This window comes from Lupinus angustifolius, chromosome LG10 (assembly GCF_001865875.1).
Source record: "Lupinus angustifolius cultivar Tanjil chromosome LG10, LupAngTanjil_v1.0, whole genome shotgun sequence".
Classification (NCBI taxonomy): Eukaryota; Viridiplantae; Streptophyta; class Magnoliopsida; order Fabales; family Fabaceae; genus Lupinus; species Lupinus angustifolius.
The window spans coordinates 77,487-101,445 of record NC_032018.1 but is presented as its reverse complement, the minus strand read 5'-3'; the positions used below and the strand labels follow the sequence as shown (position 1 = coordinate 101,445).

At 34.1% G+C, this 23,959-nt stretch overlaps 6 protein-coding genes across 7 annotated transcripts; 3 read left to right on the top strand and 3 right to left on the bottom strand.

The window, feature by feature from the left end:
- LOC109357895 (dnaJ protein homolog) lies at positions 4 to 2,176 on the bottom strand. Its single transcript, XM_019601951.1, has 5 exons — positions 2,156 to 2,176; positions 1,752 to 2,071; positions 1,369 to 1,645; positions 1,086 to 1,284; positions 4 to 1,001 (listed from the first exon to the last, which is right to left on the bottom strand). Exons 1-5 carry the CDS (start codon positions 2,174 to 2,176, stop codon positions 679 to 681), a joined length of 1,140 nt encoding a protein of 379 aa, XP_019457496.1. The 3' UTR covers positions 4 to 678.
- LOC109358736 (dnaJ protein homolog) lies at positions 2,414 to 4,858 on the bottom strand. Its single transcript, XM_019603159.1, has 5 exons — positions 4,694 to 4,858; positions 4,162 to 4,481; positions 3,779 to 4,055; positions 3,496 to 3,694; positions 2,414 to 3,411 (listed from the first exon to the last, which is right to left on the bottom strand). Exons 1-5 carry the CDS (start codon positions 4,841 to 4,843, stop codon positions 3,089 to 3,091), a joined length of 1,269 nt encoding a protein of 422 aa, XP_019458704.1. The 5' UTR covers positions 4,844 to 4,858; the 3' UTR covers positions 2,414 to 3,088.
- On the top strand, positions 6,403 to 8,910 carry LOC109358737. Its single transcript, XM_019603160.1, has 2 exons — positions 6,403 to 7,616; positions 8,494 to 8,910. Exon 1 carries the CDS (start codon positions 6,483 to 6,485, stop codon positions 7,599 to 7,601), a length of 1,119 nt encoding a protein of 372 aa, XP_019458705.1. The 5' UTR covers positions 6,403 to 6,482; the 3' UTR covers positions 7,602 to 7,616; positions 8,494 to 8,910.
- Positions 13,920 to 16,249, top strand: LOC109357894 (aluminum-activated malate transporter 2-like). The gene is made up of 5 exons (XM_019601950.1): positions 13,920 to 14,231; positions 14,342 to 14,482; positions 14,743 to 15,015; positions 15,480 to 15,592; positions 15,671 to 16,249. Exons 1-5 carry the CDS (start codon positions 13,922 to 13,924, stop codon positions 16,247 to 16,249), a joined length of 1,416 nt encoding a protein of 471 aa, XP_019457495.1. The 5' UTR covers positions 13,920 to 13,921.
- On the bottom strand, positions 16,724 to 19,069 carry LOC109357893 (aluminum-activated malate transporter 2-like). Its single transcript, XM_019601949.1, has 6 exons — positions 18,790 to 19,069; positions 18,468 to 18,608; positions 18,090 to 18,362; positions 17,789 to 17,901; positions 17,517 to 17,663; positions 16,724 to 17,200 (listed from the first exon to the last, which is right to left on the bottom strand). The coding sequence occupies exons 1-6, from the start codon at positions 19,067 to 19,069 to the stop codon at positions 16,724 to 16,726; spliced, it is 1,431 nt and encodes a 476-aa protein (XP_019457494.1).
- Positions 21,544 to 23,956, top strand: LOC109357639 (histone deacetylase 8). Of its 2 annotated transcripts, XR_002108880.1 has the most exons (4): positions 21,544 to 21,895; positions 22,152 to 22,732; positions 23,375 to 23,774; positions 23,880 to 23,944. XR_002108880.1 is itself a non-coding variant. In XM_019601615.1 (3 exons), the coding sequence occupies exons 1-3, from the start codon at positions 21,628 to 21,630 to the stop codon at positions 23,663 to 23,665; spliced, it is 1,140 nt and encodes a 379-aa protein (XP_019457160.1). In that variant the 5' UTR covers positions 21,544 to 21,627; the 3' UTR covers positions 23,666 to 23,956. The 2 variants fall into 2 exon arrangements, 1 of the variants encoding a protein (XP_019457160.1); XM_019601615.1 differs by having other exon boundaries at positions 23,375 to 23,956.

The following is a 23,959-nucleotide window of genomic DNA, read 5'->3' as shown; positions in this document are numbered from 1 at the left end:
TTATTGAGAGAACATGGGGCACTCCCTTGTGTGAATGCTTCCACCTTGGAGAATAAACTGCACCAATGCTCTCATACTTTAAGTTGTGAATGAAGAATCTTAAAAAGAGCTCAGGAGTTGTAACCTTCAAAGTTGTGTGTATATATACATGTGTGTGTGCCATTGATCAAAATCCTACATCTTTAAAATTGTTACGTTAATGACCAAGCAGTATTTAATGAGTTGTGATAGATATTGTGTCTGTAAGCTTTATTCCAAATTAATACATGTAAGAAATGCCGAATTGGAAACCACTCTTCTAAGTTCTAACCACTCTTCACAACGCCAACCTTCATCACCAACCCTAAAGTTGAGGTCTTAAATTTGTGGGGATTGGAGTTACCAGTTATAGGTAGGATGCGGTTATTGTCTTCGATAACTAGTTCTAACTACAATTGGTACACGACCTACTGATACAAGGAATACAAGGAATTAGGTGGGGGAAGCACTGATTTTTTAATAGCTTGAGGATCTTAGATTTATTAATGTTTATTGTGATGGTAATATCTGTTAGAAATTGATATCTAACAATATCTATTTTCTAATTGGAGGACATTCAATGTTTGCTTTTTCAACATCATTTGATGAAACAAACACTAGTTTATGTTTAGTCGACACATAGAATGATGATGATGATGATCACTGCTGAGCGCACTGCACTCTCTGACCACCACCGTGCATATCCTCATCCTCATCATATGCCTCCTGTTGTTGATATTGCTGCTTCCTCCTTAACTCTTCTTCCATGTTCACATCATGTAGTGTTGTCTCCTCGCACTCATCCAACTCCATGTCTGTTAACTGAGATGGAGGCTTTGATGGAAGAACAGCCTCTAAAGCCTTCACCTGATCAGGACTCACAGAATCAGGGAATTCCACACTGAAGTGAACGTATAGCTTTCCTTTCATGAATGGCCTCTGGTACAATGGCATTCCTTCATCATTTATTGCCTTGTATGAATCTACATGCAACCATAACATAATTTTGTTTTATGAAACAAAATTAAGACAGAGGTGTAAGCTAAATGTGAATCAATTATATATACCAGGCTTAATAACCTCTCCAGGGTTTGATTTGATAAGGAGTTGTCGACCATCCAAGTGTGTCAGCACAAAATGGAAGCCACATAAAGCCTCTGTGAGGGACAGAGTGTGCTCAACAAAAAGGTCTTCTGCCTTTCTTTTGAACTTGGGATGTTCCTTCTGCTGTAGAACGAACACAATATCCCCAGTGATTGTATCCGGCTGCAAAAACACAAGAGCTTAGAATTAGTCTACTAGCTTCAGTAATCCAGCTCAAAATTTGTAGTGCTAAGATCCTCAACATACCGCTTCATCAGCTTCACCAGGGAATGTAATCTTCTGTCCATTCTGCATACCCTTCTCCACAATAACTTGTAGCACTTTCTTCTCCTGGACCACCTTCTCCCCCTGGCACTGTGTGCATCGGTCTTTCTCACTGATTGTTTCTCCGGTACCCTTACATTCATTGCAAGGATGCTGCATTTGCTGAATCATAGAGGGACCAAGGTGCCTAATTGAAACCTTCATACCGGTTCCTTGACAGGCAGCACACTTCATTGAAGCCCCAGATTTTGAGCCTTTTCTGCAATAAAATACAACGAAACAACCACAAATGTAAGAAATCCTATTGTTGAAAAGGAGCAAGAGAAACGTTCAAGTAAAGTAAAATCAAAATGCATGATACTGACCCGGTGCATTTTGAGCATAATGCATTTCGTGAAAGAGAGAGGTTCTTAGATGTCCCAAGGTAAAGATCATCCAAAGAGACCTTGAGTGGGTGAACCACATCTTCACCCCTTCTCTGCCTCCGTCCTCCTCGACTACCACCACCACTGCCAAATGGACTCCCGCCAAAGAAAGATTGGAAGATGTCAAATGGGTCATGACCACCACCGCCGCCGCCGCCGCCGCCCATTCCTTCCTTGAGTGCATCTTCACCATATTGATCATATATCTCACGCTTTTCAGGGTCACTCAAAACCTCATAAGCTTGGGCCAGCTCTTTGAACTACAATGAAAGAAATCATAGGCAGGTTATATTTCTTCGCACTTGCTTTTGAAATCAATAATTCAAATAATTCAATACAGATACATATCTTTTCCATGCCCACATTCTTAATCCAAAACCAATATTCTAAATCAAACAATTGTGGATGGAGCACATTAACAAAAATAGATCCTGATCTTGGAAACAACTACGACTGTACGGTGCTTAAAAGTCTCCTAGCCGTGGCTAAATTATGTATCAAATCAAAGGACAAGGCTTCTTCATTTACAATGCCTCAGTTATTTCGTTATCTCCAAATGAGGACTGATATATGATTTGACTATGTATATAAGGAATTCTTTATTGAGAGAACATGGGGCACTCCCTTGTGTGAATGCTTCCACCTTGGAGAATAAACTGCACCAATGCTCTCATACTTTAAGTTGTGAATGAAGAATCTTAAAAAGAGCTCAGGAGTTGTAACCTTCAAAGTTGTGTGTATATATACATGTGTGTGTGCCATTGATCAAAATCCTACATCTTTAAAATTGTTACGTTAATGACCAAGCAGTATTTAATGAGTTGTGATAGATATTGTGTCTGTAAGCTTTATTCCAAATTAATACATGTAAGAAATGCCGAATTGGAAACCACTCTTCTAAGTTCTAACCACTCTTCACAACGCCAACCTTCATCACCAACCCTAAAGTTGAGGTCTTAAATTTGTGGGGATTGGAGTTACCAGTTATAGGTAGGATGCGGTTATTGTCTTCGATAACTAGTTCTAACTACAATTGGTACACGACCTACTGATACAAGGAATACAAGGAATTAGGTGGGGGAAGCACTGATTTTTTAATAGCTTGAGGATCTTAGATTTATTAATGTTTATTGTGATGGTAATATCTGTTAGAAATTGATATCTAACAATATCTATTTTCTAATTGGAGGACATTCAATGTTTGCTTTTTCAACATCATTTGATGAAACAAACACTAGTTTATGTTTAGTCGACACATAGAATGATGATGATGATGATCACTGCTGAGCGCACTGCACTCTCTGACCACCACCGTGCATATCCTCATCCTCATCATATGCCTCCTGTTGTTGATATTGCTGCTTCCTCCTTAACTCTTCTTCCATGTTCACATCATGTAGTGTTGTCTCCTCGCACTCATCCAACTCCATGTCTGTTAACTGAGATGGAGGCTTTGATGGAAGAACAGCCTCTAAAGCCTTCACCTGATCAGGACTCACAGAATCAGGGAATTCCACACTGAAGTGAACGTATAGCTTTCCTTTCATGAATGGCCTCTGGTACAATGGCATTCCTTCATCATTTATTGCCTTGTATGAATCTACATGCAACCATAACATAATTTTGTTTTATGAAACAAAATTAAGACAGAGGTGTAAGCTAAATGTGAATCAATTATATATACCAGGCTTAATAACCTCTCCAGGGTTTGATTTGATAAGGAGTTGTCGACCATCCAAGTGTGTCAGCACAAAATGGAAGCCACATAAAGCCTCTGTGAGGGACAGAGTGTGCTCAACAAAAAGGTCTTCTGCCTTTCTTTTGAACTTGGGATGTTCCTTCTGCTGTAGAACGAACACAATATCCCCAGTGATTGTATCCGGCTGCAAAAACACAAGAGCTTAGAATTAGTCTACTAGCTTCAGTAATCCAGCTCAAAATTTGTAGTGCTAAGATCCTCAACATACCGCTTCATCAGCTTCACCAGGGAATGTAATCTTCTGTCCATTCTGCATACCCTTCTCCACAATAACTTGTAGCACTTTCTTCTCCTGGACCACCTTCTCCCCCTGGCACTGTGTGCATCGGTCTTTCTCACTGATTGTTTCTCCGGTACCCTTACATTCATTGCAAGGATGCTGCATTTGCTGAATCATAGAGGGACCAAGGTGCCTAATTGAAACCTTCATACCGGTTCCTTGACAGGCAGCACACTTCATTGAAGCCCCAGATTTTGAGCCTTTTCTGCAATAAAATACAACGAAACAACCACAAATGTAAGAAATCCTATTGTTGAAAAGGAGCAAGAGAAACGTTCAAGTAAAGTAAAATCAAAATGCATGATACTGACCCGGTGCATTTTGAGCATAATGCATTTCGTGAAAGAGAGAGGTTCTTAGATGTCCCAAGGTAAAGATCATCCAAAGAGACCTTGAGTGGGTGAACCACATCTTCACCCCTTCTCTGCCTCCGTCCTCCTCGACTACCACCACCACTGCCAAATGGACTCCCGCCAAAGAAAGATTGGAAGATGTCAAATGGGTCATGACCACCACCGCCGCCGCCGCCGCCGCCCATTCCTTCCTTGAGTGCATCTTCACCATATTGATCATATATCTCACGCTTTTCAGGGTCACTCAAAACCTCATAAGCTTGGGCCAGCTCTTTGAACTACAATGAAAGAAATCATAGGCAGGTTATATTTCTTCGCACTTGCTTTTGAAATCAATAATTCAAATAATTCAATACAGATACATATCTTTTCCATGCCCACATTCTTAATCCAAAACCAATATTCTAAATCAAACAATTGTGGATGGAGCACATTAACAAAATGATCTTATAATTGATGTATTTGAATTGATATATATATATATATATACCTTCTCAGGATCACCACCTTTATCAGGGTGGTTTTTAATGGCAGCTTTCTTATAGGCTTTTTTCAAATCATCATGAGAAGAGTTATTAGAAACTCCCAATATATCGTAATATCTCGTGTTATCGCTCTTCTTCGCTGCTCTCCCAAACATCTTCCAACTCTATCATTTCATTCAACATCCCAAGGGTATTTCATCATTCTTCTTCTCTTTGTAGCCAAGTCTTTCCCACACACCGTGGACCGTTGGATCTCCAACTTTTCTTCTAGATCCCTCTTTACCATTACCAATATATTTTTTACACTTGACTTCTTCTTTATCATTTAACTATTTATTTATCATTTAACTATTTATTTATTTATCATTATGCAAACATATGAAAAAAATGGATAGCTATGTGGTGGTATATTTATATCAAATGAAATGTCACCATTTTAGTTTATTTTATTGCTGTTGCCAGTTATTCTTTATCTGGTTCTTAGAACGTGGAACGCAAGAACATATACAAGTTTAGTTAGTTGTTCAACAAACCCAAGTATTTTTCTTCTTCTTTATATCTAACTGCTTCGTCAATGTTTTCAAATTATTAGCTCAAATCTTATAAGATATTATGTAAATGGGGGAAGGGGCTACGCAATAAAACATTTGTGATTTTTGAGATGTTAATTGTAAAAGAAGGAGAAAGCTAAAGCTTTGATTTATTTTTCCTAGTTTCCTATAGAAGAATTATGTAGCAATTAAGGTATAAAAAGTTATAAAGTTTGTTTTTGGCCTGAAGCATGGTATAGTAGTAATTAATGTCCTGAATATTGTGGGGTGAACAGTTCTGATGAAGAAAATATAAAACTTAATGAGTATGGGAACTGTGATGTTGACAAGCATGCATATTGTGTTATGAAAATCAAATTACCAAGCTAATGTTGTTGTTACTTGAAGATATCTTATCACTTTTGCTATACCACCCGATTGTACGTTTATCTATTATCACTTTCAAAATCAATTCCCAAAACAAATAAAAGGTGTTACTTGCATCAATCAACAATTGCATCCATGGAGGACCAACATTTGAAAATGCATATAATATGATCATTAGAGAATAAAGTTTTAATGGGAAAATGTTTTTTAAGATGTATACCATGTAATTAGAAAACCGGAAATTAAAAGTCAACTTTAATGGAAAATTTATTATTTATATGTATTGCTTTGTGATTATTTTGTAACTTTGTCATTTATATTTCACAAAAATTTGAGATTAGACCTACTTATACTACACTCACCATCATGATATAGATTAATCAACTTTTAAATACATCAACATATTTTGGATTTTTTAACTAGATGTTTGTAAAAATGTAAAATGTAATTAAAAATATTTAGTTCATATCCTAACCATTAATTATTGGGAAGTTTAATTGTTTGAATTAGTAATTCAAACCATTAGAATGAATAAGATATGGAGTAAATTGAATTTTTTTACTCTCGAGTAAACTAGAAACCAAAATAATCAGTTAAGTAATAAGTCCTAATTTTTCTTCCATTCAAGAATAATATTTATAAAATAATAAAAAGAGAGTTGATTTGAAATCAGATGGATATTTAATAACAAATTAAAAATAATAATTAGGTATCCTAAATTAAAAAAAAAATGAGTTGGGTATAGAAAAGGCATACTAAATTTCCCTGTTTCTCTTTTATGGGTCTGTGGATGAGTCTCTCTGAAAAGTGAAGCCAGTCTTTTGAGTTTTGACATCTGAAGCCTTCCTTTGTTCTCTCTCTAAATCCCTAAAATCGAATGGTAACACAATTGAATTATTCATCTTCATCAATGTTATCAACAATATTGATCCTTACTTTGTTCATCATCATATCACTATTCTTCATCGCACCTCACATCATCATTTTCAATCCTCCAAATACAAATCATCAAATTCCACCTTCTGATGAAGTTGATGACGTCACTCTCTTCAATCACGCTCTCTCCAATTCTAACAAACTCTCTCATCTCTCATCCAACAACCACAACCTCAAACTCGCTTTTCTCTTCCTCACTAACTCTAATCTCCATTTTACCCCTCTCTGGGAACTCTTCTTCCACAACAACCCAACCAACCTCTACAACATTTACATACACGCTGACCCCTTCGTGAATCTCACTCTCCCTACTTCTCCCCTCTTTCACAACCGCTTTATCCCTTCCAAACGTACCTTCCGCGCCTCTCCTACTCTTATCTCTGCCACGCGCCGCCTCCTTGCCCACTCTCTCCTCGATGATCCTTCCAATGCTTACTTTCTCGTTCTCTCTCAGTATTGCATCCCTCTCCACTCCTTCCACTATGTCTACAACTCTCTCTTCCTTTCCAACACCTTCGATCTCTCCCAACGCAATTCCCAACCCAATCCCCAACCCGATCCCATTCGCCTCAGATACAACAGCTTCGTTGAAATACTCTCCGATGCTCCCAGGCTATGGAAGCGTTACGTCGCTAGGGGACGTTATGCCATGATGCCGGAGGTTCCGTTCGACAAGTTTCGGGTCGGATCTCAGTTTTTCACCCTCACGCGAAAGCACGCGCTCTTGGTCATCAAGGATAGAACATTGTGGAAGAAATTCAAGATTCCGTGTTATAGGGAAGATGAGTGTTACCCTGAGGAGCATTATTTTCCGACGCTCTTGTCAATGGCGGATCCTGATGGTTGCACCAAGTACACTCTCACAAATGTCAATTGGACAGGGACGGTCAACGGCCACCCTTACACCTACCGCCCCAACGAGGTTTCACCGGAGCTGATTAATCGACTCAGGGAATCCAATTACTCTGAGTCCTACTTATTTGCAAGGAAATTTACCCCTGATTGCTTGGAACCGTTGATGCAGATTGCTAAATCCATTATTTTTAGGGATTCGAATTGAGATCTCAACAGCATAGTGAGTCTTTTTCTCTTATTATTACTATTTATGGAATGTGTAATTTTGCTTATTACATTTGTTATTATTTTAGAAAACAAAGGTTTATTGCATTTGTGTAATAATAGGGTGCTAGGAGCCTAGGATAGTTTGATTATTTATAGGTCATTTCCTTACTATATATGGAATGTGTATTTGCTTAATGTCAGTGTATTTTGCTTATGATGAATACTATGGCCAATACCACCACTATAATAGCAGTCCCCATTAAATTCAGAGACTCTGAAATGGCCATGGCCATGGCGGCAACTTAAAACCATTGCATTTGTGATTATTTTTTTTGAATGGCCATTGTATTCCGCTGTCATTGCTTTGCAGTTGATGCAGACAATGTGGTCCAAAACCAAATCATGGCCTGATGTTGCCAACATGGTCTAGAATCACGGCTTGGTGCAGTCCATTTACTATGGTTTTCACTGCTTGATGAGGCCAATACGGTCTGTGCAATCATAGTTTGATGCCACCAATGTGGTGGCGGCTGCAATTAAGGTGTTGTGGCTGCTTAACTTGGTTAAAAGCGCAGGGAGTTGTAAACATCGCAATTGCTTTTGTATTATGTTTGTTAACCAAATCTACATTAGCTTGATCGTATTAGTTTCTCTTACATTCGAAGTGCTCACCATTTCTGGTAGGTTGAGGCCATCTTGCACTCTTCATTCCCTATTCACACTTTTTGTTAGTGAAAAATAATTATATGAAATACAATTATAAATGATCCAATAATAAGGAAGTGCTACCTTTCATGCCGTGTCTACATGTGTTTTTGTTTTAATTACTTTATCAGAGTCTCTACTGTTGAACTACCTTAACTTAGTTCAATCCAATTTTATTCTAACAGGTGGAAAAGGTCAGTTAAGAGGTTAGTGGTGGAATCAAGTTGGTTGCTGTTGCAGTAGCTGATAGTGTGATATGGGTATATTGTTTGAAGAGGCAGGAATTGAAGCCCACAACCTATATACCTGGAACTCTTTGAAGGAGAGAGAGCCTTGAGATTTTATTTGTAAGGAATCAAATCAAAATAGGAATTGGTATAAGTGCTTAAGTAATTTGTGCCATAAAAGAGCAGGGGTATAGTTTTGTCTTTTGTCATGGGATGATTTTGTACATAAAAGTCATAAATTTCATTGAAAAAATGTCTACGATGCACTACTTTTGGTTGAAATCTGGGTTGTTGCCTAACCGTGTGGCAGAAGTGACTGCAATGATAAAATCAAAACAAAAGCCACATTTGGTTAATTGCTTTTCCACTCACCAATGATCCCTGCGTGACCCCTGCTCCTTTCATCTGCTTCTGTTTCCAGATTACACTAGTCCCTTTCTTATTTTCTTTTGCAATTTGTGTCTTTCTATTAGTCTGTGATTCTTTTCTTGCGTGTATAGTATCTGATCTGATAGTGGCTTTAGTTTCGTTTAGCCATGGTATCAGATTCTTTTCCCTTTTGGAGGCTTTATATTATTGTTGTTTATGAAAATGATCTTTTGACTATATTGACGCTGATTTTTCTTTTAGCTGGAGCCACTGTACTGTGTTAGTGTGTTTGGCTTTACCTTTGGAGTTTCTAGAATTATAGTTGAAGATGTACTCGTGGTTTAGAATTTGTGTTGATAGGTTTAGCACTTTTATAGTAAAGTCGATTTTGCATCAAAACCATGTTGAGGAAACATAGTTTTTTGTATTTGGTTGAAACATATTGTTCTACACTGAATTTTCTTAGGAAATGTTTTAGAATAAAACATATAAATATAAATTTATTTACTTGCTCATCCAATCAAGATACTTTGAAACAGCGATGACCATGCATTATTATTACATCCAGATATGTACATTCATGTTATCTTATGACATATTATATTTTTTATTACTTTGATGAAAAATAATAATGAATGCACAAGTTTTCCTTTTTCCTTTTAGATATTATTACACGAGCAAGAGGAATGATCATTATAGATAGGCATAGTCGTTTAGTCATAGTTGGCATGGGAGTTGAGACAAATTTGAAGTTGTCGGTGGTAATAGTTTATCTTTCTCAATATTATTAAAAGAAGGGGGGTCCAAGTAGTACAGTACATTTTAGGAATGCGATGAGGGACAAAAAAAATGAGACCCCTTGGTTTTGTTTGCTTTGCCATTAAAGGAGGGGGGCCCACCCGAACATTCCATGTTTCTTTCTTTCTTTTATTTACTGTGTGTATGTGATGAAATGATGAACACATTCTTATCTACTTTGGGGTGGTGGTTTAGTAATCTGTCTAGCTCATTACATGTTATTTTGTTCTACAAATTTAATCAATCATAAAGACAACCGATTCTTATTATAATGGATTGTTTTAACTAGCTGATCGAAATCAGAAAGCTAGGCTAGTTGCTGGAGTTTATTTGATGTAATTAGTTTAAAAGTTAAAAGTTGACGCTTAAAAAAATAATGACTCAGTGATAGATAGATAGATAGATAGATAAGTTCCTTAAAACTGTTAGTGGTTTGATTCTTGTTATGGATATGCAAAATATGATTTTTTTTCCTGAGAGGTAGTATCTATTTTGGAAGATATTAGTTTTCAATTATCTGTTTGGGTCACTCTTAGTACATACCAAAAATATGTATGATTCAGTTTTTCTTCATCATATATTAATGAAATATGTGAAGTGTAACCAGTAAAACTACATTCAATTTATGTAATTTATCAAATTTCGTGATGTAATATATCAAATTTAGTGATGTAATATAAGTGAAAACAAAGAGTAGTGATAAAAAGTATAGGGTTAATGCAGGTGTATCTATATTTCTTAAGAGGGTGTCTTAAAAGAAAAATCTTAATATATCCCATTAAGTTTCATGCAATTTAGTAATTGTTTTTTGGTAAGCTTATTTTACGAGTTGTCACGTGAACACAATACTAAGAAAGTTTATCAAACCAGTAAAAATAAAAGTGGTAATCTTTAGTTAATGCATTGAACATCTATCATAGAATTCGCCAGAAAAATAATTGAGGAAATGAATACATTATTAATGCCATTCGAGGTTCAAATGTTAACTACTCCAACTCCACCCAAACAAGCAAGACAGTTTATAAGCTAGTTAATTAGCTTTTTCATACAAAAAATCAAGATAATAAAAGAGTATGGTAAAAGACCTTATTTATGAATAAGTCACTATCTTAAAATCTTGTGCTTCAGAAGTAAAACTAATAAACTTAGCATATAAGTTAGAAGTAGAACAATTATTTTAACTATATCTATTCTATAAAAGTATAGGGTTAATTACTAAACATGTTTTTGGACTTCTATAAAAATAAAAAGTATAGGGTTAACAGACTTGTCTTAGGCTTAATAAGGGATCATTTGCTAGTTGGAGTGTGGATTTAGGAAGCTTGATGAGTGAGAATGAAAGCACCAATTTTTTAGTTGTTAGAACAGCTTTCTGTATCACTTCCTTTCAATGCTATTTAAGAACCTAAATTTAATAACACGAAATGAAAATGAAAGAGTACAAACTTATTATTTGGCTAAGAGTGAGATATAAGTTGAACAAAATACGAGAGTTTAAGCACATGAAAATAGTAAGAAATGTTATTAAATTTAGAGAAAATATGGCAGAATTGAAAGGCAATAGCATTACACAATAAACATCATTGGTAGTTAACTATCATAAAATCTTGTCACTAGTGTTTGTGACTTATACTTGGGGAATGAAGGTGGTCCATGATGTAGATCTTCAGAAGCTACCGGTTCGGTTTGCTGTGGATAGAGCTAGTTTAGTTGGTGCTGATGGAGCAACCTATTGTGCATCATTTGATATCACTTACATGGCTTGCTTGCCCAACATGGTGGTCATCTCATGAAGCTGAACTAATGCACATGGTTGCTATAGCTGCAATGATAGATGATAGATCATTATAGATAGGCAATGGAATAGGACCAAAGGAATCCTACAAGAGGTTAGCATAAATTACAAATTCTTCAAACAAAATGCTAAACAGATAAATGTTAAGTGAGAGCTCCAGTATTTGCTTTAGTAATAACATTTTGTGCTTTTATTGAATTATCCTCCTAAGCTTAAATTATAACAATAACAAGTTATATTAATTTTTTTCGGGTATGTAGATTGGAAATTAGGGGAGAATTCTGATGGAGGGCAATAGAAATGTTTTAAACACTAGGCATCTATGTAATAGTGGCTGATGCTAGATTTTGCAAACCCTTAGATACTGATCTAATTAAGCTACTAGCTAAATGGCATGAAATATATATATATATATATATATATATATATATATATCACATTGGAAGAGGGTTCTATTAGAGGTTTTGGATCACATGTTTCACACTTCTTAAGCTTGCCTGGTATATTGGATGGTTCTATCAAGGTAAAACCTTCTTTTATGGACAAAGCCACTATTTCCATCATTTAATTTTCAGATTATTATTCAACTAAAATATTAATTTGGCCCCTCATCATCAATTTAATTTTTTTCTTTACCCACTATATTTGTCAATTTTAACTCTTTTTTTTTTTGTAGTAGCAAGTGTATCCCCTTACCATATGATTAATTTGTTGGTAGTAAATTTGACATCATTAAAAACATCTAAGTTGATTTCATTAAAAAATTGTGGACTAAATTGATTTGAAATATGCAAAATCAGATACAAATCAATATTTTAACGACCAAATTACATTTTAATCATGATTCCTTCCAAATCTTCCTCTCAAGATCTAATAATTAACTTTCTTGTGAGTTTTTGTTGCAGTGGAGAGCAATGATACTTGCTGATATAGATAATTGAACATGGATCAGCACAAGATCACTTTCATCAAACCATATTGCTGATTCACTCTTGCTGTCTCATTTGGAAAGGCCAAAAGAAAAGAAGCTATTTTGTTCAAATAAAATCTGAATGTGTAAATTTTGTAATGTAAACACATCCTCTATCAGAGGAGCCATCAACAAATAAATAAATGTACTCTTTCAATAGACATTATAGTCACTCACACAACCAAAAATTTGAAGGAGTCAAAACAAACGTGCAACAAATTAAAAATATTTTCAGAACTTTTAAAAAAATATTTTAAATTTTAACTGCATAAATTAGTACCCATTTCCATTTTAGTTTAATTACATTATGTTTTACTTATTACTATAAATTTTGTTGTCAAAATACAAACGTTAGTTCAAATAATATATATGCCACTCTGTATTTATAACAAACAAACTATTAACAACAATTCATTGAAAATATAGAAAAACTGTAATTTAAAATCCAAAATGAGGGACATTAACTTAAGTTGGCAATAAATTCATCTACTATAAAAAGATAAATTAAAACAATAACGTTAGACTAGACTACGACTGAGAACCTTCAACTATTAGGAAGTTTTAAGTGAGATATCACGTCACCAAAATCTTTAGGCATTAGTTTTATGAGCCTTTTATAGTTATGAACTATTTCACACATCCCCACATATTCAATGTGAAAAACTAAACAAAATCAATGTTGATCGAGAGATTGTTTTCCACTTTCTTCATGATTGTAATTATGTAAGAGTATCATATGTATGTATTCCATAATTCTGGTTAAATGAAATTTTTGAACTTTAAAAAAAAATATTATTATTTGCAATATTTTACAAGCTAAGCATGAGAATAAAATATGTTTAAGAATCTACTTTCTAACAAATATTAATATATATTATATATTTAATAATAAATTTAAATTAATCATATATGCATGTTTTATAACTGTTGACAAGATTAATGATGTTTCTAAAGAGTTAGATTCCTCTTCATTGCAAGTGCTATGTAAAAGTAAAGAAAAAGCAATACATATTAACATTTATATCCCTTTTATTTAAAAAGATATTACACTTTTATCTTTAAAATATAAAGGAAAAAGTCAATTGCCTCTCCATTACTTGAGAGGCACTCGTTTCTAAAATTCTTAATTTGCATAAAAGTACTAAAACGACTGAAGGATCATTATTTTTTGAATCCACACTCTTAATATATATTTACTTAGTAAAAATAAAATATTATTTGTACCCTTTCGAAATAGGTAGAAGACGTTTGGTTGGGATAATTATGGTCAATGAACATGCATCAACGCTGTTTCACACTTTCACGTGTGTATAGATGATAATTCCTCTCTCTAAACAACGTCAAAGTTGCTCACTATACTAGTACACACACTTCTCTTCACTCTATCTATATATTAGCACCTTCCCATTCCCAATATCATTCCTATCTAATTAAAGAGAACAAAACAAAGTAAAATGGCTTCTCCAGATAATGCTGAATACACTACTACTATTACTACTAGAGGTTTTAGTAGTTGCATTCGTATTATCTGGCAATGCCTAAGAACATTACATGAGAAATCATGGTGCAAATTAGTAAATACCACAAAGATGGTAATAAAACTTGAACAAGATGACCCTAGAAGAGTTATTCATTCCTTTAAGGTTGGATTGGCACTTGTATTGATTTCCATTTTGCAACATATTCGTCCAACCTTCTATGCTTTTGGGGACAATATATTGTGGGCCGTTCTTACCGTCGCTCTTGTCCTCGAATTTTCCGTAGGTGAGTTTATAGTACAATATTAGTTATATATGTTATTTCATATGTATGTTATAGGAGAGTTGGAGAGAAATACTTAATGAGGTATAGTTATGGTTTGTAACATTTTTCAGGCGCAACATTGGGAAAAGGTTTAAACAGGATATTGGCAACGTGGTTAGCTGGTGCTCTTGGTGTTGGAACTCGTAGCATAGCGAATCTTTGTGGACAGAAAGGAGAAGCTGTATTGACTACTATTTTTGTCTTTGTCATAGGTAACTTAATGATACTAGTAACTTAACACCTACCTGGACTAATAAATTATTTATCATTCTAATATAAACATGTTAAGATTTAACAATAATAATATAAATAAAGTTATTAGTGATGACTAACAAATTCATTTTACTATTTATTAATACCTAATACAAAACATTTATCATTCTTGATCAAATAATTGAAAGTTACTAATAAAAAGTTAGAGCAAGTGGTGTTAGAGTGATGTATTAACATGATTGCTATTTTCATTTTGCAGCTGGAAGTGTGACATTTATGAGATTTTCCCCACGATTGAAGGCGAGATATGATTATGGGTTCATCATATTTATATTAACATTCTGCATGGTATCTCTTTCGGATGATAAAGAGAGAGCAATGTTAAAACTTGCACAGGAGAGATTATTAACAATCATCATTGGGAGTTTTGTAGCTGTTATAGTATGTATTTGTATATGTCCTGTTTGGATTGGCCAGGATCTTCACAATCAGATTGCGGCCAACATGGAAAAAATTGCCCACTTTTTTGAAGGTATGGAAATACCTAACCAGAAACTATGTTTTTGCTCACTTTCTTTTCTCAATAAGAAAGGAAGATATCTAAGTTTGACGTACAAATTTATGGTAAAACAAACATTCTTCTCTCGGAGAAAATAGATTATTACCCTTATCTTTATTTTGGTTCTAGCGGTAAAAGATTGGATAATATAAATAAAGGAGATTTGATTCCTATTCCCTAATCAAATATATAAGCATTCAAGCCATAAATTTTTTGGGTGTACTTTCCGTTAACCCTTCACCAATCAAATGTTGTTTTCTGATTAAAAAACACATTGAAGCCATAAAGTAGAGAACTAAGAAAAAAAAATACTTTACAAGATTTATTTGATTGAAAAAAACCCATCATATAGTTAATTATTTTGCAAAACTTATTGTATGGCTAACCATAATATCCTTATTATTTATTATATAAAAGTAATAAATGAATAATGACAGGATTTAGTGATGAGTACTTGAAGAAATCGGAGAATACGGAAGTTGTGCATGATAGATCATTTCTCCACCGATATAAAAGTGTACTTTCTTCAAAAAGCAGCGAAGAAACAATGGTTAGCACTTGGCCTATAACATAGTATTAATTCTCTTCCATCCATTAATTCATCATATAAATTAATTTAGTTTTATAGGCTGTTTTGGCAAGATGGGAACCTCGTCATGGCGGGTTCAGATTCCGACACCCATGGAAGCAATATTTAAAGATAGGTAACCTAATAAGGTTATGTGCTTACAATATCGAAGTTCTTATTGCATGCCTCCCCCACTCTGACCAAGTAAGTTTGAACTATGAAGTTGGAAACAAGATTAAAGAATCATGCACCATTATTAGCTCTGAGTGTGGGAAGACCCTTAAAGAAGCATCATTGATGGTTAAACATATGACTATGTCATCAATGCACAATTCACATGTTGCAAATGCTAAAAACGCAATACAAACTATTAAATCAATACTCAGAACAAACCCATGGGAGGGAGTAGATTATGATGAGATAATACAAGTTTCTACACTTGCTTCACTACTAATCGATGTTGTCAATTGCATTCAGAATATTTGTGAAGCGGTTGATGAATTAGCATCCCTTGCTAAATTTCAACCTTCCCAGCTACTTCATCACCGAGGAACAGTAGTGCAACCAGTTGATGATTCAGTTCATGTTATCGCCATTATTGAGACACCTCCAATATTAGAATTAAGGAACGAGAATTAAACACGATAACAAATACTTACCAATGAAACTTTAGAATAAAGTTGGGAACACGCTATTATGACAAATAATGTTAGACTCTGGTTAAAACTAGTGAGGCGGGAGAGAACCATTTATTGCTGTCAACAAATTTCCATTCAAAGATCATTTTCTGTAGCAAAAAATTAAATAAAATACGTATTTTAGTTACTTATTTTCTTGTTTTAATTTAGCGTTTTTGTATATTTTTTAATTTGCTATCATATTGGACATAATGGTCATTTCCTAAAATTGTCATACTTGGGGTCAATGACTAAATAGGAATATAAAAATTACTTGATCAAATCAAAATTCAAAGTTTGTGAAACTGAAGACATATCTTTCAAATTTGAAATTGTATGGTGGGGGATGGTCAAATTAAACTATGCTTTGAAAAAAAATGAAAGAATTAGTGTAATCGATGCCACCAAAACACATGCGTTGCAACATTACACGTACTCAAACTGAATGTATCATCAATGCTATGGATGAAATTTCATATTGTTTAGGTGAAGTTGATGAAGTGATATTGTAAAGTAATTCATCTTGGAACATAATTGGTTGAATAGTTCCTTCTCGTTGTAGAGGTAAAGGTTTTGTAACGTTTATTGTTGTCATCTTGAAATGTGCTAATGAAGCTAGTTCATCCACTGCTTCCGAAATTCTCTGAATGGATATTATAACGTCTGTTAGAAGTGAAGCAACTGCTAAAATGGGCACTATCTCTAAGACATCAATCCCTTCCCGTGTATTTTCTTTTACAAGTGAGTTGAGGGATTTAATAGCACCTTTGGCATTGGCAATGTGAGCCTTTGTTGTTGTTGAAAACCAAGTCATTGATTTGATCGCTGAAGATAACTCCTTCAAAGCTTTCCCAGATTCTATGCCAGCATATTGGCATGAATCCTTAATTTTGTTCCCAGGGTCATTTGATATCTACACAAAATGAAATATATGTAAGAAAACCAGTAATGCCTTTGAGATAATCTAAAATGCTAATAGTAATTACTTGGTGTATTGGTATCCCCAATCTCTAACTATTCTGCATGTTAATTTTCTTTAACATAAACTTAATTTATTATTAGTATCATCATCTATTAAAGTTTGATAACTTCACTTTCTCATAGAACCCTCATTTCTTTTCCATAAAGAAAGTTGTCATGCTTTGATGTATTATACATATAACAATGTTATTTTCTCCTAACATCTATATAATGAATGATAAATGGAAAACTATGTGTTATAACCGTACTTTCCAAATCTTACACCTAACGTAGCAATCTAGGGCTTCAATTTTGTAAGCACATTTCCTTGTTAAGTTTCCAACTTTCAAGTATTGTTTCCATGGATGACGAAATCTAAATCGGCCATGACAAGCTTCCCATCCAGCTAAATTAGCCTATACATGAGCAAAACAATTACAATGGGTGAGTTGGTGAAGAAATTAATTTATATTTCTATCTTTCTTGTTCCACAAATGAATGACACCTAGTATATATTAACTAGTATGTGCAGCGCACTTACCATGGTTTCTTCCCTTGTTTTTGAGTTGAGAACAGTTTCGTATTTGTCAGCAAATGATTTATTAGTCACGGTTTTCGTACCATCTGACTCATCAAAGTAGTCTTCTCCAAGCCCTACCAAAAAGAAGCTAAATCGTAGGTTAAAAGCATTAAATGTGATTCTAAATTGGTTGTTTACATTGAAAGTGAATTATGTTTAATAGAAATCCTAGTGTCGTCGTGTTCATGGGTTAGTCTCATAGTTATGGGGTGAGAATATCTGGTCATAGACAACAACAACAATAGAAACATTTAATGAGTACCTTCTAAGAAATCGCCAAGCTTTTCTATGTTGCTAGCAACCAGGTTATGAAGATCCTCTCCTATCCATACTGGCCAAATGCAAATGCTTACAATCATAGCTAAAAAGCTCCCAATAATGATTGTAAGAAGCCTCTTGCATGCCAAAATTTGTATATAATCATCTCGATAACTCGAAATAGACACAAGGCTGAAGGTTAATATGAATATTGAGAACCCATAATCGTATTTTGCCTTCACTCCAGGAAAAAATCTCACAAATGTCATAATCGCACCTGCAACAAAATAATTAATCAACAATGTTTTATAGTTGTGGGTTGCTGTACTCAAATGTATAGCTTTAATTGTTAGGAGTATAGTATAATTAAGTGATTTAGTACCTATGATAAAGAGGGAAAATGCAATTACTATAGAGTGGTCCTCCTTTTCTGTCAAAGTTGCTAACTGTTGAACTCCAAAACCCAAAGAACCACCTAGCAATGTTGCCAGCATTCGATTTATGCCTTTTCCTAGGGTTGCTCCTGAAAATAAAAATGAAAAGCATGGAACCAAGTATAAGGCTTCAATTAATTTATCCAATGGATTAAAAAACCTTAACTATCCAAAACAGGGTTAGTGACTTAGTTTTGGTAAAATAAGTTGATTGAATGTAAGTACTCAAGAGACTTGCTAATCATAGATTTAATTTCATTAGGAACTTACCCACAGAAAATTCCATGACAACAACGACGGTCATAATAGCCCACATTGTAGAACTACCAAAACTATCGTAAAGGGGTTGAACGTAGAACAACATGGAGACCAAAGTGAGTGCCAATCCTACTTTGAATGAATGAGTGATTCTTCTAGGATCATCTTGTCCAAGTTTCTTTGCATTCTTTGCCAAATTTGTAACATTGGCACATGATTTCTTAGGCAAGACTCTAAGCCATGTCGAGGCTAAAGAGAAAGGTTTGGCATTTTGTGGAGTTAGAGAGGCCATTATAGATTATTGAGAAAGTTAGTAGTGTCAAGTGTGTATGGCACTACTAATGAGACCCCGTTATTACATATTTATAACTTCACAAATCACAACATTTTAGGGAGTGTACATTGGCGGCTCCAAAAAATTAAAGTGCGTGCGCATATTCGCTTTCTGGCTTCCATGATATATATCATGCATGAACTTCAAGAACTTTTCATACCTTAGCAGTCAGGAAGTGCTAAATTAATTAATGCATGTATATGCACTTCACATTTATTTTTTAAAAAGGATACTCTTTACCTGTAGCGAGAAATCTTCATATTATTTAATGATAAGTAATTTAAAGAATTTATAAGTAGATATATTCACTTAAGTAATTTGAGGATTTTATAAGTAGCTAAACTCACTCATAAACAAATTTAATGTATTTTGGGTCATTGCTTATTGTATTGGAGGGAGTAGTGTGTTAGAAAATATTGTCTCGAGATCATCTTAAATATTCAAAAGTTTAGTGTCGGATGAGATGGTAATACATATCCTTTGAAAAAATTTGATGGTATAAATTTCAAATTATTTTATAAAAATATATATTATAAATCATCATATTCATTATAACCTCACATTGAACCTCCATTTCAAGCCCCATAATCATACTTATAATAAATCATCGTACTTATTAGACTATCTAATACTGAAAAGGATTCAGGCCCGATAATATCTGGATTGATAGAACATAATCTAATTAAATTTGAACATATTATATTATGAGTTTCATTGTGTTTTAAATTATTATTTTAGTAAAGCATTTTTTTAACCTAGGTTCTTGCAAGGCTAAAAAAGTATTTGTGTACTACAAAACTAAATATTTAAGGCGAAGAGTAAGAAAACTTACTCTTCATTTTAACCATCAATTCTAGAGAAATCAAATGGTTTGAATTAATGAGTAGATTTAAATCATTAGATATCCATAAAATTAATAACTATAATGAGTAATAAATTAAAAAAAATTTACTCGTAAAATAAGTAGATTCTCACTCATATTTAATGCCTCCAGAGTTATGAACATGGTTTCTCTAAGTCTTTTTACCATATTTTTGCAAACTAGTGATATTCTCTTCATTCTTTATCTTTTATGATTTTAGGTTTGTTTGTATCAAAAAATTTATTGTTTTATAATTTCAAGATTTAGTCAAACTCTCTCTTCTTTCAATTCTATCATCATTCCATGATTATCTATGTCATTCATTAATACTATTTTTTTCTCATAGTAATCAAATTGGAGTGTTTTTGTTCTAAGCTTCATTAATTTCTTAATTTGTGTGCATTAACCTTAAAAATTAGAATGGAGAGAATTCGTACATAAACTCTTAAGCATGCATACATCCTGGAGAGGGTAGTCATCTAAAGCCATACTGCTTTTCATATTTTCTCTTTTATGTAATTAAATTTGTTGTTCGATTTCATAAATCATTTTATGTATTAAAGTAACGTCATTGATAAAAATACGATAGATTTAATTAATAATTTAAAATAAAATTATTTGTTATTAATCTTAAATGTTTGACATATAAGATGAGACATATAATTTTATGTGGACCAATTTATATGCGGGTGATACTAACTGGCATGTTGAACATGCTTTTCCAGGAACATTAATCTAAAATATATGTGCACAGTTCGTCCAAGATGGCGCATGAAATCATTAATTAATGCAGTTGGGGTTAAATTAATCTATTAAATGTGAAGGCTAATTCTGTTCTAGATTCATTTTCTTTTGTTTATAGCCTAAAGACAGCCATCGAAATGGATTGTTAGGATCTTATTGAAGGATGATCCATCTAGTGCTGCATTTGTCACACCATGCTTTATGAATAAAATGCTAATATAGTGTTCCTCCCACTAGTAAACCTCGGTGGTTACCAAAATGTTTATTATTTTTGCTCATTTGTCTCTATTAAAATGTTTGACTATCTCTGCTTTTTATTTGTTGATATTAAGACTAACATAATCTTCTAATATTTTAAAATATTATAGGAAAATAACATATTTTTATCAAATAAACCTCATTGCGAAACAAAATGACATAATCTATTTTTGTTGTTGTTAAATAAGCTAGTTGAGTTACTTAAAGATTGGTTCATAGACTTACCAATCGGATACTCAAAATGTCTTGTGTTCTATTGTAAGTTAGTTGGACATGATTCTCATGTTGAACAAAAGCTAAAGGGAAAAAACATTATATTTGAACCTGAAGTTATTTTTAGCTAAGTACGGGGATGATAATTTTGCATGCTTTATTTTTAAGCCTTGTAGAGTTAAAGGTTAAGGTATAATAGTGAGTTGGGTGAAGTCATAGATAAAAATTTGTGTGTGGTGTTGGGCTGGGCTTGTTGGTAAATGAATCTTAAATAAATGGATGGGAAACACAAACACAAACACAAACACTAGTACACTACCCCACGTGCATGTATTATGTATTATGTATTATGTATAGATAAGGGGTTTGACTTGTGAGCTGTGAAGCATAATGAGGTTGAGGGGTTAAAGCCTCTCTGGTCTCATTTGTTTCCTCTCCCATGGCTACGGATACATCAACTTCCATAGTTAATAACCATATTCACGTTTTCTGGAATGAAGGAATGCTGAAGCATGACAATGGGAATGGAGTATTTGACTCTGGATTTGATCCTGGCTTCTTAGATGTATTGGATAAACATCCTGAAAACTCAGACAGGATCAAGAACATTGTCTCCATCCTTAAAAGAGGTCCAATCTCCCCTTACATCTCTTGGCACTTTCCTACACCTGCTCTCATTCCTCACCTCCTTTCTTTTCACACTCCTGGTTTGTACATCTACTTATATCTCCACTTCCTATCATTATGCTTATATTCAACCAATTGCTAACTTCGGAAGCCAAATTAATCCTTGGGATGATCACAAATTGGCATAAAAAACATAAATGGGATTATTACCACTTTTCTTATTCTATTATCTTGTATTAATAATATCATTAATATGTATATGGGTATATGGGTATATGTATTCTATTATATAATGAAATGGTATAGTGATCTGATTCAAATGTTGCAATTTCCTAGAATATATAAATGAACTGGTAGGAGCTGATAAAGAAGGAGGGAAGATGCTTTGTGTTAACACATTCTTAAACCCTGGTTCATGGGAGGCTGCACTTCTTGCTGCCGGCACTACTTTGTCTTCTATGAAGCATATCCTTGATGGGCATGGAAAAATTGCTTATGCCTTGGTTAGGCCACCCGGTCACCATGCACAGCCTTCTCAGGCTGATGGATACTGTTTCCTTAACAATGCTGGTCTTGCAGTACAACTGGCCTTAGATTCTGGGTATAAGAAAGTTGCAGTCATAGACATTGATGTTCATTATGGAAATGGCACGGCCGAGGGATTTTATCGGTCGAATAAAGTTCTTACCATTTCGCTTCATATGAACCACGGATCATGGGGTCCTTCTCATCCACAAAATGGAACTATTGACGAACTTGGTGAAGGAGAAGGTTATGGTTACAACTTAAACATACCTCTACCAAATGGAACAGGGAACAATGGATATATATATGCCTTCAATGAGTTGGTTGTTCCATCAATCCATAAGTTTGGGCCTGATATGGTAGTTTTGGTCATTGGACAAGACTCAAGTGCAGTAAGTTATTCTATTTTTATCATTTTTTTGGTTCCCTGATTTATAATTTGATCTTAGATTACAAAATTTATTGTCAAGTTTCTGTAGCCTTGACTTCATGTTTAAAATGAAATCAAAACCTGATGAGATATTGGCATGTGAATTTTAAGGGAAGGACTTAGTGTCAACAATGGCTAGGGAAACTTGTGCAATTACAAATGGAACCAAACACTTGAAATGAGTACAAACAAGATTAATTTTGATAATCCTAGGGGGTGATGTAAGAGAGAAATGGACAAACTGTATATAGTATATTATGTGACTCCGAATCTGTTCATATGATGATCCATATATTACACATGTTTCAGTAAGTGATTATTTGCAAAATGTCAGATCTTACTATGGTTCTTTAGGTTCTATTTGTTTTGGAAAAGGTTTATATAAGGGTGTCATGTGATTTATATACCGAGTTATAGTTCTACCACTTCCAGATACTGTGATTAATATGCAATTGTGATATAATTCAGTGAGGCAATATTAACAAGTCTCATTATATGATACATAGATTTTGTTACATTGGATGAGTCAGCTATGTTGTTTCACTGTTAATTGTAAAAAAGTGTGCATTTACTTATATTATACCCTTATGAGCTTGTGCTTCAGTTTGATCCAAATGGAAGACAGTGCTTAACAATGGAGGGCTATAGAAAAATTGGGAGAATAGCTCATGGTCTAGCAACGAGGCACAGTGATGGACGGCTTCTAATTGTTCAGGAAGGTGGATATCATGTCACATATTCAGCATATTGTGTACATGCAACACTTGAGGGTGTTCTCAACCTACCATTGCCTCTGCTAGAAGATCCAATTGGTTATTACCCTGAGGATGAGACATTTTCTGTGAAAGTTATACAAGACATTAAAAAATATCAGAAAGATAAATTGCTCTTGTAGTGAACAGCATAACTTATGAGGTAATTCCTCTAAAACATTTATGTCATGTTTGAACCTTGGGTTTGGATAGTTATAGATAATAAGCTCAGATAGGGAGTAAGAACATCATGTGATCATGTCTAATGCCTTCAAAGACTCCTCTTTGACAAAAGCTCTATAAAAGGTTTGTGATCCCTTGGTCTCTCCCATTGGTTTGTGGTGAAAAGTTCATAAGTCAGTTTTATTTATAAATAAAACTGTACTGAAAAGTGAAACTCAGTGAAGAAATTTTCAACTCTGTTCTTACCTTCATAC

Coding starts and splice junctions, on each gene's coding strand:
- LOC109357895 (XM_019601951.1), bottom strand. CDS start 2,176: ATGTGGGCATGGAAAAGATAT. Junction 2,072..2,155: donor TGTGGGCATGGAAAAGATAT/GTATCTGTATTG, acceptor CTTTCATTGTAG/TTCAAAGAGCTGGCCCAAGC. Junction 1,002..1,085: donor TGGAGAGGTTATTAAGCCTG/GTATATATAATT, acceptor GGTTGCATGTAG/ATTCATACAAGGCAATAAAT.
- LOC109358736 (XM_019603159.1), bottom strand. CDS start 4,843: ATGTTTGGGAGAGCAGCGAAGAAGAGCGATAACACGAGATATTACGAT. Junction 4,482..4,693: donor AAGGTGGTGATCCTGAGAAG/GTATATATATAT, acceptor CTTTCATTGTAG/TTCAAAGAGCTGGCCCAAGC. Junction 3,412..3,495: donor TGGAGAGGTTATTAAGCCTG/GTATATATAATT, acceptor GGTTGCATGTAG/ATTCATACAAGGCAATAAAT.
- LOC109358737 (XM_019603160.1), top strand. CDS start 6,483: ATGGTAACACAATTGAATTATTCATCTTCATCAATGTTATCAACAATA.
- LOC109357894 (XM_019601950.1), top strand. CDS start 13,922: ATGGCTTCTCCAGATAATGCTGAATACACTACTACTATTACTACTAGA. Junction 14,232..14,341: donor TGTCCTCGAATTTTCCGTAG/GTGAGTTTATAG, acceptor AACATTTTTCAG/GCGCAACATTGGGAAAAGGT. Junction 15,593..15,670: donor AAAGCAGCGAAGAAACAATG/GTTAGCACTTGG, acceptor TTAGTTTTATAG/GCTGTTTTGGCAAGATGGGA.
- LOC109357893 (XM_019601949.1), bottom strand. CDS start 19,069: ATGGCCTCTCTAACTCCACAAAATGCCAAACCTTTCTCTTTAGCCTCG. Junction 18,363..18,467: donor ATTTTCCCTCTTTATCATAG/GTACTAAATCAC, acceptor ATTTTGTTGCAG/GTGCGATTATGACATTTGTG. Junction 17,902..18,089: donor GCTTGGCGATTTCTTAGAAG/GTACTCATTAAA, acceptor TCTTTTTGGTAG/GGCTTGGAGAAGACTACTTT.
- LOC109357639 (XM_019601615.1), top strand. CDS start 21,628: ATGGCTACGGATACATCAACTTCCATAGTTAATAACCATATTCACGTT. Junction 21,896..22,151: donor CCTTTCTTTTCACACTCCTG/GTTTGTACATCT, acceptor GCAATTTCCTAG/AATATATAAATGAACTGGTA. Junction 22,733..23,374: donor TTGGACAAGACTCAAGTGCA/GTAAGTTATTCT, acceptor CTTGTGCTTCAG/TTTGATCCAAATGGAAGACA.